We start from the raw sequence: 12,748 nt of genomic DNA, 5'->3' as shown, positions 1-12,748 counted from the left end.
AATGGCAAATGTTAAAATGAGGCAATGAAGCTTATCAAACGAGTGTATATAATATTAAATATTCAATGAAATGAATGCACCATGCTTGGAGGGTATAACACATCAACACAATGAGTGGCACTATGATCCGCATCATTCATGAGATAATCAAAATTTCTAAAAGCAGCTCAAATATATAATTCTGTACCGTATTTGTCAGTAATCCATAAGCAATATCTAAAGCTCAAGCTTACCAGAAAGTCACCAATTTTCTATTTCCAAATGAATTATATAAACCATTGAATTGGTAAGGTTGCAAGAGCTTACATGAGATTGATGTAAGCTTATACAAAGAGGCAATATCAATGTTACGATATTGGCATAAGCACAGATACAAGCAATGAGCTAACTACAGGATAAAAAGTGCTTCCTGGATAATATCCGGTAGGATAATGCCAGAAGTAAATACAGTTTGTCTTGTCTGGGTCATCTGCAAAAAATCATAAAGCTCTATCACATGGAAAAATGGAATGATCATGGATATATGATCTGCTTTGTATGCTCATTTGTGAGCACTGATCAGAATAAACAAAATGAGTGGAGGTATATCAGCCATGGGAATTTGGTTTGGGAAAATGTAAATACTGGGATTTTTAAATGAAGAGGAAATTAACCCCCAAGATTACTGGTTTGAGTCCGACCTATATGTGAAAGTCTAGAAGAAGGAACTAATGGAGCTTCTTCATCCACCTCAGGGGCTGCTGAATTGAGAACACTTCCATTGTTTCCATTGTCATCATAAACATCCGATGACTTCTTGTCAAACTTCCAATCCTGCAAAATGAGAAAAAGATAACATCAAACTTTGCATACATCCACAAGGCTAATTCCAATTTACAAAAATCATATTCACAGTTTTCCTCAATGCTAACCTTTCCTCTTTATTTTAATGATTTAGAACACGAACATATAATAAATTGTTCTTGGAAAGCAGATTCTGCATTCTCAGTAAAGATTAGAAATGAATGTGGTTTGAGATAGGAATTTGTTTATTCAATGATTATTTATGGCCATTGGATCTTTCTCTTGGGATGAGTTCATCTTGCAAATTGGATAAGAGAAGAGCATCAATACCTAACCATAGCTTTCTAGTAGACAAATCTGATAGTATTGTTTTCAATGATAATTTTATTATATCTCACTGTCCTGTAGTCTCCCGATCATTGGCCAGCATCTCCATTTCCAACAAATTAGATGCATTGCAAGAAAGCATTCCTAGTGTACTTAATTTGTGACCAGATACATGGATTCTCGCATCCCAATCCAACTGAGACTCCAACAATTTTATATTACCTGGTCATCCCTCTATCCCTCCCTTAAATGACACTCTGACCCCACCTTCCGTTGAATCACTCAGTTTGACCCCATTCAGGGCAATGCCCTACATTAATTTACTTTTCCACCAGTTTGCTCAATTTCCAGAAAACATGACAGATTGGTTTCTTCTTAGGTTATTGCGCAATTCCTGTGTCTTATCTAAAAGGTCAATTGGAATTTGGGACTCTTTGAATCTGGCGATTCTTGATTAGATACTCAATTGGACTCTAGGGCCTCAATCAAATCCCAGAAACCAGGCCTCATTATTTGAGGCCTTCCCAGCCTATGCTATACATTAGAATCACCCTGTCTTTCCTACAGTAAATCGCTTCCCGAATCCCCTTCTACTACTAACCCAGAAATCCTCTTGAACACTCTAGCAAATCTGAAAAATCTTTAGTAATTTAACTGCTTGCGACAAATACAAATTTATTACTAGAAACAAATCTAGATTGAATGCCAAATTCAATCACATGGCAAGAACACAATAAAATGTAAAGTTCAATTGCAATTACAAAGCAAGAAACTGTATCCAACTGATTTTGCATGGGGGAATATTACCAAGAGTATCACACGTAATTAATACAATTTACATTCAAGATAAAGACCACAGGTAAAATGGTTCTCTAGTGCTAGTATAAATCATGTTGAACACACAACAAACTTTCTCACTTAATTCCGTATATCATGGCAGCATGCTAATTGTTACAGCATAAATCATTCTCTCTTGAGTCTTGACAGCATTAACGAGAAGCCAAGTATAAATTTCTTTCAAATTGGAGACAGAGGATGCTTGTTCAATTGGTTCAGGCTTCATTAGAAGACCAGGAAATATGTTCAAATCGACCAATTAATGTTATTTCTATAAAAAAATTATTCAATGTTAAAAAATTATCTCCACACGTTTCTTTTCATTCTGTAGCTCACACCCTGCAACGTTTACTTTCTAATGTATCACGTACATTTTAAAAGTTCTCATTCTCTCCCAAATATATAAACCATAGTTTTAAAAAATGGAATTGGGTTTTGAACCGGGCCACCTATTGAACCAGGATTCAAACTGGAATCAAATCGAACCGGAATTGGAAAAAATACATAAAATAATTAACTTTTAATGAAAAAAGTTATTTTTAAGATTTCAAACCACGATCTTTGTAAGGCTGAAAGCTTAACAAATACCATTCTCCAACCTCAAATCTCTTTTTTTTCTGTGTTGGCCAACTTGTTTCATATAATTTCTTGCAATGTTTAGATTTTCTTTTAGTGTTTAAAATACGTTTTGGGTTTCTTTTAATTGATCTTTTATTGTTGGAAATTTGGTTTCATTAATGATGAATACTTCCATTTAGGTGGCTCATAACAGTAAAGAGCTTGGAATGGAGTCATGTTGGTTGAAGTGTGATAAGTAGAGTTGTATCACCATTCAACAAGGTGAACCTCTAAACATTTATTGACAAGTTCTGTTTGACTGTCTTTTGAGGATGATAAGTCGAACTCAGGTTGAGGTATGTTCCGATCTGTTTGAAAAATTCCTTCCAGAAATTCCCTTTAAATTTGGTTTTTCTATCCCTAACAATGACTTTTGAAAATTCGTGTATTTGTAAACAATTTTGCAAAATACTTCAGCAATTTGTTTTGCAGAGTCCGATTTCTTTTTTCCCATGAAGTGTTCATACTTCGTGAGTCTGTCAACTACTACTGAGAATTTTGTCTTTTCCATCCAACATGAGTAGCCCTTCAATAAAGTCCATCGATATTTCTTACCACTTTTGGTTTGGAATATTTAGGGGATGGAGCAATTTGGGGGTCATAATGTTCTCATTTTTTTTCTTTGCTACATATTTTTTAATATTGTCATTCATCCCTTTCCAAAAACAATGATTGATGTGCATTATAGTAGGTTTTAAAGAAACCCACATGTCCTATTGCTAGTGAATCATTGGACTTGAATGTTGAATTCGGGCTTACATAAATTCTTTCTTTATACCAAAGAATATCATTTTTCCATTTGAATTTTGAATTTTGAATTTTGAATTTTGAATAGGATTATTGATTATAGAGCATGTTTCTAGATCTTTTATATAATCACTTCGAATTTCATTGAGTCATTCTAATACTACACCTAAAATTGCAAGTGATGGTGACTCTTCGTCTTTTCGGGAGAAACAATTTACTGCTATGTCGTCCTTTCGTTTCTTATGTAACATCTCCATATCAAAAATGGCAATTTTTTTGATCCATTTATGGTGTTCTGTAGAAAGTGTTTTTTGCCGGAGAAGGTGCTGAAGACTATTATGATCTTGGTTTGTAGATTTATGTGGTGTGGTTTTTGAGAGACTGAATCGGATATTCCAGAGTGTTCATCTTTTATTCGTCGACGTTTCGAGTCTAGACCAAGACTCATCATCAAGAGTCAAAGGCAAAATCCTACTTCCCAAAAGATATTGTATCTATTTGGTTAATGCATGTATAATGATGAGCATTTCCTAGTCATATGTAGATTTTAGGCATTCTCTTTTATTGAGCTTCTTGCTTTCAAATGTTATAGGATGGTCATCTTGTTGATTTTCAAGTGCAATATATATATATATATATATATATATATATATATACTTCTACTGATATAGTTCTTCTTTTAACAATTCCAATTTATCATTAAACAATTACACTAGAGAAATTCAACCATAAACCATAAGAACAGTAAAGATCACAATGCACAAAAGAGAACACAAGATTTACAATAAGAAAACGCACCTAGGAGAAAAACCCAACAACCTTTTTCTTAAAGAGATTCTTCCATTCAACAAGAAATACATCTAATGCTACCAGGCAAACTATATGCCAACAAGCTAATGGTCAAACCTCGTCTCCATCTCTCAATTCAAGTCAAAGCCAAGTCAAACTTCTGCTCCACAGAATTTCGTCCTTCTAGATCTGCCCAGAATTTTAGCTTGCCTAGATTATGTTGCCCAGATGCTGCCCAGAATTTTGGCCTGACCAAAAAACTACCCAGAAAAAGTCACATGTGCAGAATCTGAGAGAGAGATGCGAGATAGAGAGAGATCTTTGTCCTTTCTTTTGACCTTCGCTTAGATGCCCATAAGCGATCTTCTTGTGATGAGGTTGAATCGTGCTCTTGTGGAGGAGGTTGAATGCATTTATATAGATGTCATGCCTTCCCAAATGAGTGTGTCTCTTCATTGGGGCTGACCTGACTTGAGGGAGGGCCAACTTGACTATGTTGGAGCTAAATATTCAAATTTCAAATTTCAAATTTCAAAAATTTCTCTTTTAAATTCGACATGAAGAACACGTCTTCTATAAATTCTTTCAAGGGCTAAATAATCAAAAGGATATGAAGAACATGTCTTACAAATTCTTTTACATTACATGAGCAAAAATATAATTATGAACACCGACCATAGCTGCAAAAATTCAACACATCCTACATCAACACTGCCCCTATTCCAAAACATGAGGTGCCACATTCGATTAAAAAAGGTTTTGAAAAATCTGGAATTGATAGTATCGGTGTAGTGGGCATAATTTCCTTAAGGTTTCATAGTAAACAAACAATAATTTGTTTGATATTGAAGAAGAAATATATTTGTAATAAATGTCTTGATAGATTTATAATTGACAGAATGGTAGAATTACAATGAAGGGCCCCATTATAAACACTAGGCGAGATGCCCTTTCATATGAAAAGATGTATCTTTTTGAAAGACACACTTTTACATCTTTTCATTTATTATTATTTATTATTATCTATGTTGCCAGGAAACGTGGGTGCGGGGACGGGGACGGCATTTTTGGAAACAGGGTGCGTGGGTTTGTCGGGTAATATAATAATATTAAATTTTAATAATTATATTTTATAAATTATAAATTTATAATTTATAATTAATAATATATATGAAATTTGAATTTGTATGTTTTTTCAACTTTAAATTTTAAACAAGAAAACTTAAATGATAATCATTTAAACATGCATATTATTAATTAATATTTCATATATATATATATATATATATATATATATATATATATATAATTAATAATATATATGAAATATATTAAAGTTGAAAAAATACAATTAATAATATATATGAAATTTGAATTTGTATATTTTTTCGAAACCCATTCTGATAATGCATAAATGGACCTGCTTACCATTTTCATCTGATGGCAGTCTGGCACATGCCTTCAGAATAATAGTGAAGATCACCTGGTTTGGATTTATGCCAAACCAAAGCATTCTGCCACAAATTGGAAAGCATCCATGCAACAGTTGTGGTCAGCATATCCTGCTGTCATTGAGTTCCACAAAACCGCATACCACGCAAGCATCCTATCAAATACAGTTTTGCAGGTCAAACTTGTTCCCTAACTCTATATTGCCATATTAACATTGCAGGCATCATTGTTTGTCTGATCACACTGCTATAATGTCCATCCTTTTCCATGCTTCCAATTTCTCTTCCTATGCTTATCTTTCATTTTATTTTGAAATTTTCCAAATCCAACAGAATTTCAGATCTTTCTCAATTGTTATGTTACCTGTTTGACCCTCAAACACAAGTCCCCAGTATTAGCTACCATAAAAAAGAGTGAAGATATTAACTATTGTTTTATCCAGACAAGCATAACATCTGTTGCTTGATGCAATTAACTTATTCAATTTAGAGCTGCACCATATTTTCATCCAAAATGAAACACATGAAATCAGTACAAAGTCAATTATACAGCTTGCTGGCAAGCGTCTTTTGTCAAGCCAACATATGGAATAATACATTACAGCTATAAACTATAATTCTTGTGTGCATCTCTCTATGTCCATTAATGTCTGTTCTCTCTATGTCCATTAATGTCTGTCTATGTGTATGCATCGATTTGTGTGCATACATCTACATCTTATATGTATTTATGTGAGATTTGAATTTCAACACTTCTCATCATGAGCAAAAATAGAACAAGAGTGTCTCTGAAAATGCCTTTACTGCTATTTATAAGTCATTACCTGAAGCTCCAAGGAAAAAAAAGGTCTCTAACTGAAGCTCGATCCCTATTCTGCCCAGACAAGCTCTCTGCAATCATATATCCAAGGAGGTCGACAGTCCACTCACATCTTTTGTTCACTTGAATATCTTGATGTAACTTCAACCTAAAAATTTTGAAAATACCCATGCTACTTCAAACTTGTTGTATGGGCTCTTGTCCTTGAGAAATGCCCTAGGGAGATATAGCCTTTGGCATGATACATGAAAAGAGTGAACAGTCCTCAAACCTCCACTCCCTTTGTAGAGACACCAACAGAATAATATAGCACTTCCAGCTAACTTATTTTACTTAAGCCTCAATATAAATCCCAAAAAAACAGAGTTGAGGAAATAATGAAGTGGATTAAATCACTCAGGATGGTTTCCTACATGGTGACCTCATTTATGAACTTGGCAGAATAGTGGCAATTACGACATATGCACTTCTTGCGCTTTTGATGAGACTTCAGTGGTCTTTACAACTTGTTGAAAAGTACAAACAAAATATAAGATTCTTCCTCTTGTAAAAAACTGCAGATTCCCACCACTCCTATTGCACATCATGTGATGATCACTACCACCTGCTCCTGTTTCTTATCATGCAGCATAAAGTGCACATCAGGTACATCCCCTGCTTCCTTCATCAACCCTGTCAGTCACTGCAATTCTGCATAGATCTCCTCTGTGTGTGGGTGTGATCTATCTCCTACAACAAATGTATGCACTTTGTTCTTAACCTCAATCCAACTATATATTATTAATTATATCTTTAATATAGTTTTTTTATGAAGAACCCAAAGAACCCGAAGAACCCAAAGAACCCAAAGAACCCAAGAACCCAAGCACCCGAAGAACCCAAGAACCCGTTAAAGGAAAAGAACCCAATTTTTTTTTGAAGAACCCGGTTCTTCTGGGTTCGTCTGGGAAGAACCCGTACCCGAATCCGGTACTTGGGTGCGGGAACCCGAGACGGGTTCGAGAACCCCACCCCCGGGTGCGCGTACCCGTGCAACTATATTTGTTACATTGTTGCCCTCTTAAGGAAGGCTTTGTCCTCAAAGCATAATGAACAAGATTCTCCTTGGATACACAGGTCGCTTGTTTATTTTTATAGATTAACTTCAGCACATTGACGTTAATCTTCTTGCCTGTGGACCCCTCTACTTCTTTTATTTATTTATTTATTTACTTATATTCATTATTATTATTGTAATTATATATTAATAAAGTAACTATATGTCACCTTCTCGAGATTCATTAGAATGCCCAAAATCTATGAGCTTAATGTTCCATGAGGCAAAGAATTCAGATTATTCAAATCCCGATGCAGTAATATATTTTCAGATTTTATGTTTTCATTGACAATATTGTTGGTGTGTATGTACTCGAGAGCCTATATCTGAGATTTGAAATTTTGGTGGATTCTCTCACAATGAAAACCCTTCTGCTCAATCACAATAGACAAATCTCTACCACTAAAAAGCTCCATAATCATGTAAATAAATTGTTCATATTTGCATACAAATATGAGGTCGAGGACTCCCGGATGGTTTGATACCTTCCCTTTCCAACCAAATTTCATTCCCTCCTTATCCACAGTACTCACTCTCTGACACTAAATGCACTGGCCCTCGCAAGCTTGTCAAACTTGGATATAATGACTGAAACTAGCTGCTTCATCATGAATCACAATACCCTTCTTGAATCCCCGAATAAAGGACCAAGATCTAGTCGTTTCCCCCAAGAAGCCAGTAACTGAAGGCATTGAGGAAAGGGGGATTCGGCTCACTCTCCATATTTATGAAGGCCAAATCTACATCCAAAGGGCATGAGTTGTCGATATGATCTTTATGATGCAATGATATATTATACTCATCGAAGCCCTTTCTGAACCAGGGTAGCTCCGTGATCTCAAGAAGTGTGATCCACGTGTTGGGGTCAGGATCAAACATTCAAGAAAGACGCTCACAAAGTTCACCTGAGAAGCAGAGCCTCCGACAACTGTAATCCATGTTAATCACTCAGCCATATTCAGTCTTGATGTCTTTGTGGTAAATTCCCTTCCTCTGGCAGAAATCTACAACGTTGATGAGCTATTGGAAATATCTCCTCAAAGTATGCCCTCGGTCACTCCATTTTGTACGGATAGCGAACTTTATTTTATTCAATAGGGTTCAACCGTTAACATACTCCATCACAAAATATATATTTTCTTTGTTAGCCATGACTTTGTAGAGTTACACAATGTTGGGATACTTTATTGTATTTGAAATAATGAGGGGGTGAAAACCCTTCAGGGAGAAAAACCATCGAACGCTTTTTAATATAGTTCTTTAATGATTACATCAATAGGAAGCTCCAACTTCCAAGGTTCTCCAACAACAACTGGAAGGAGGCTCGAACCCCTTGATTTATCAACTCCAATTGGAAGGATGCTCCAACACACTGATTTACCAACTCCAACTGGAAGGAAACTCCAATGCCCTAGTTTTATCAGCTCTAACTAAAAGGATGCTACAGCACCCTACACAGGCTCCAACCTGCCCTAACACCACCTTGCCGCCCTGAAGTGTTCTCAGGCTCCAACCTGAAGGAGACTCCAATCTCAGCCTTGCACCACCCAACTACCCTGCTCAGCAAGCCACTACTTTCCCTAAACGCTTCGACCTTCAATTCAAACATAAACAATATGTTGATTCTGTCAATATACAATACTGTCATAAGGTCATTAGCAACAAAATCACAAAACCCTAGTTGATCAATCACATCCACTACTACTCAACATGTTTATCCTATAACAAACCCTAGCAGCATAGAAACACAAACTCACTATATTCCATTGTCCATAAACTACCTCTAAAACAATATATCAGGACAGTTCTGCAACTAAAACCCTACCTCAACAATCAGCAACATTCTCTGCTCAATAATACACTTCATTGTCATACCTTGGCAGCGTCAATATGTTCCAACAAGGCATTCTTTAATGGGTGGGACTAATTTATAAACTCAAATCAACAACCTGTAAAGCAATCCTGGAGCTTTTGGCCATAATTAGCAACAAACCCTAACTACTTCAACTCAAGCAACAACATATTACATCAACTGCAATATAATATCGTCATTGTAATTGCAGCATATATCAATCAAACAACCAATCTAATTTGAATCTTCTGCTTAGGAATATATGTCTTTGTTATAGCTAGCAGTAACATATATCAACAATAACACACAGTATAATATAGCAATACTTTGTTTCCTAGCTCAACAATTCATGGCATTCTCTTACAATTTATGTTTCAACAAGGATCAATAGCCTTATCTAGGAGCAGCCTACAAACTCTGGCATACAAATGTTGTCAAAACCCTAGCGATTTGTAATACCATCACAAGATACTCTTGTTATTCAACGGTGCATCACCTCTATCTATATAGAATAGTGGTCTGAGATAGATCGAAATCAAAACAAGTCAATCACGTTTGATGATGTCACTGATGTCTTTATTAAAGAGGTTTGAACTTTACCTCTACTACAATTGCTCCTTAACCATGACTTCAACCTTCCCTTGAAACTGTCTCAAATCTAGCCTAAAAGGAATTGTTATTCTGCCTTAGACCTTTGTACATGAATTCCCCTTAGTTCCAAAATATGTGCCACAAAAAGGTTGTCATGGATTAGTGAAGTTATGGCCAAAATCCATCAACATGAAGAGTCTTCAAGAATGGAAACAATGTGCCTCATAAATCTTCTTCCAAATGTATCCTTTACGTAGATAAAATGCCCTTTATAAGATGCTCTAGAAAGTTGACCTCAGAATTTGTTAGCCTTCAAAAGGGGCCTTGGAATAGTACAAAAGGAACGTTTAGATTCAACACAGATTAGACCATAAAACTGGCAATTTACCCAACAAAATAGCCTCACAAATTTCATCTGTCAATCTCGGATTAGGGCTCAAAAACTTCAACAAAATTTGCCTTAGAAAAGAGCTTGGATTACGGCTTAGGCAGGTTTGCAGAATACCTCGGGAAGACATTGCTTGTCGTGTCACAAAATGCTTCAAATTGTGTCTTGGAAATGTCCCAAACAAGATCCTGAAGTTGGGTTGAAATGTCTTAAAGATAGCCTTTCAAAAGGGAAGTTCAAATCTCAAATAATTCTTCAACATGATCTCTGCCCTAGTTCAAAAATAGCCCTTAGATCAACTTGACCATAACAAAGTCTATCTTCAAAGTTCAAACAATGCCTTAGGACTGCTTCAAAATTTTCTCTAAGATCTGCCCACAAGAACTACAAACTAGAATTCAAATTAGGCCTCAGGAAGCATGTCCGAACTTCAAAGTAGATCCAAAATCTGCCTTGAACATTCGTGAATTTACTTTGAACTAACCTCAAATAGGTGCCATGTCTGCTCTAGGACAGGCCCTAAAAGAGGCCTCAATAAACTTTGAAATGTTGCAAAATAAAAGCCAAATATTATCCTTGAAATTGATCCACAGATTACTTGAAATAAGTGTGAATAGATACTTCAGATATGGCCTAGTAAAGGTTGAGACGAGCCTCAGAACATGTCTACAGAAGTTTTCCAAATGGGTTGAATAGGTCTCAACACTCTGCCACAAGAGATCTATCGATTTGTCCTTAAAACCACAGCAAAATGCCTTAGAAACCATGAAATTTTCTCTTTCTCTACAGCTGAAATTTCGGCATCAAGACTTGTGGCTCGGCCAAAAAATGTGTAGACTCTGAGAGAACCAAAATTCGGCCTCTGAGGTAACCTAAAAACACAAAGACGAGCCTCAGAAGCAAGCCCCTAGAGGAGTCGAAAATACCACAAACATCAACAAAAGTTACAATAAAACCCAAGAGAAACAAAAGCCAAAATACAAGAAAAATAGATCCAAAACCCACTCCAAACTCAACCTCCTTCAGATGGGTGTGAGTACACAAGGCCACAAAAGAATCATAAAAAAAATAGGTGTTAGTTTTGTGTGTTTTTGAGGGAAAACAAGTCCCTTTTATATTAAGATCATGGAGGCTTCTACGAGGGTGTTGACATGTTCAAAAAATTATGGAGCCAACCCTCCAAAAGCTAACTTTGAATTTCAATTTGAAATATTTTTGGAGCCAAAAATTACTTTCCGTTTGAGGTAGAGAATTTAACAAGTAGGGTAATAGTATTTTAGATCATATTTTGGAGCTAATTAGGGTTAAGTAATCCCTATTTGGTGGGCAAATAAAACTACACATAATAAACAAAATTATTTCAACATTTTGTCCAATCATCAAGTTGACTTTCAATATTAATTTGGGGCTCCTTGACCACACATTTGGGACACAAACTTTGATCAGGCATATCTTCCCAACCTACCATTGGAATTGGCATGACAACGACCATTACATGAAAATAATCTTGAGCCCAAGAACATTGCTTGTGAAAATTCTTGAATCTAACACATCAAAAACCGATATTGCAATGTCTAGTTTACTATCTCCTACTTCTTCTTTACATTAACAAGTTATTTAATTGCATAAACATCGAAGTAAACACAAATGCAGCCTTCACAGATATACAGATCATGCATTGAAATAAACTAAGACAAACACACAAGGGACACCGTTATTTTTGGACAATCGTCCCCAGAAAAACCCAATGCGAGAAAACTGGTGCAGCATACAGAGGGTTTGTATTATTAAGCAGATTTCTGAATACAACTAGGGTGCTAGAAATGACTCACCCAACAAAGAATGTCCTCGGCAGTAGTACCTCTATCCGGAGACAGATATTCCGGCAAATCAGCAACCGGATGAGCAATCCCACAGTGACTCTTGTTGTTCCTTGTGCTGCACAGTGAAAGTTGCTCCAAGCACTGCTCTAAAACTGTGCCACCCTCTCTCGGCTCTGCGTTAGCTGATCTGCTCCCAGTTTGCCCTACAAAATCTCCCAGCGCTGCCTCTAAAGCCCTCTACGACTTCTGTGTCAGCCTTTGGGGCTTCTGCGTCCTCTACGTTGGCTCCTACGACCTCTGTGTCAGCCCACCAAGGCCTGCGCTATCTCTCCCGGCACTTCGTTGCCTCTCTACTATGTATTCTTTGGCCTCTTGTTGAACTACCCCTCACTGCAACTGATCACTTGCTCGATTTCCTCAGCAAACCTCGCCCTAGAAAATCGAACTGACTGAACTCTCTTGGTGTGTCTCCAACTGACCCTCAAGCCTCCTCTTACACTTTTCCTGTTGATGATTCAACGGCCGAGATTAAGTCCCTCATCAACGGCTAAGATTAGAACTAGCTTGATCCTCGTCACTTAGAAATTTCTCACCCATTTTATATTAATACACATTAATATTTTTAT

General features: G+C 36.4%; 1 protein-coding gene across 5 annotated transcripts in view; it reads right to left on the bottom strand.

Annotated features, from left to right (window-relative positions):
- Nucleotides 1-229: 229 nt before the first annotated feature.
- LOC149205184 (putative sugar phosphate/phosphate translocator At3g17430) overlaps nt 230-12,748 on the bottom strand; it is a 160,524-nt gene continuing 148,005 nt past the window's right edge. For 4 of the 5 annotated variants that reach the window (XM_089394934.1, XM_089394935.1, XM_089394933.1 and 1 more), the window contains 2 exons: nt 681-813; nt 230-469 (listed from right to left, as the gene is read on the bottom strand). In XM_089394934.1, coding sequence (XP_089251060.1) covers nt 348-469; nt 681-813 — 255 coding nt within the window. In that variant the 3' untranslated portion in view covers nt 230-347. Of the gene's footprint in view, nt 814-12,748 lie in introns of all 5 variants that reach the window. The other variant, XM_089394936.1, reaches the window with a different exon arrangement.

The sequence above is a fragment of the Pinus tabuliformis genome, chromosome 1_2 (assembly GCF_031772625.1).
Source record: "Pinus tabuliformis cultivar Carrire ecotype Pingquan chromosome 1_2, CPIR1, whole genome shotgun sequence".
NCBI classification, from domain to species: domain Eukaryota; kingdom Viridiplantae; phylum Streptophyta; class Pinopsida; order Pinales; family Pinaceae; genus Pinus; species Pinus tabuliformis.
This window is presented reverse-complemented; position numbering and strand designations above follow the sequence as displayed.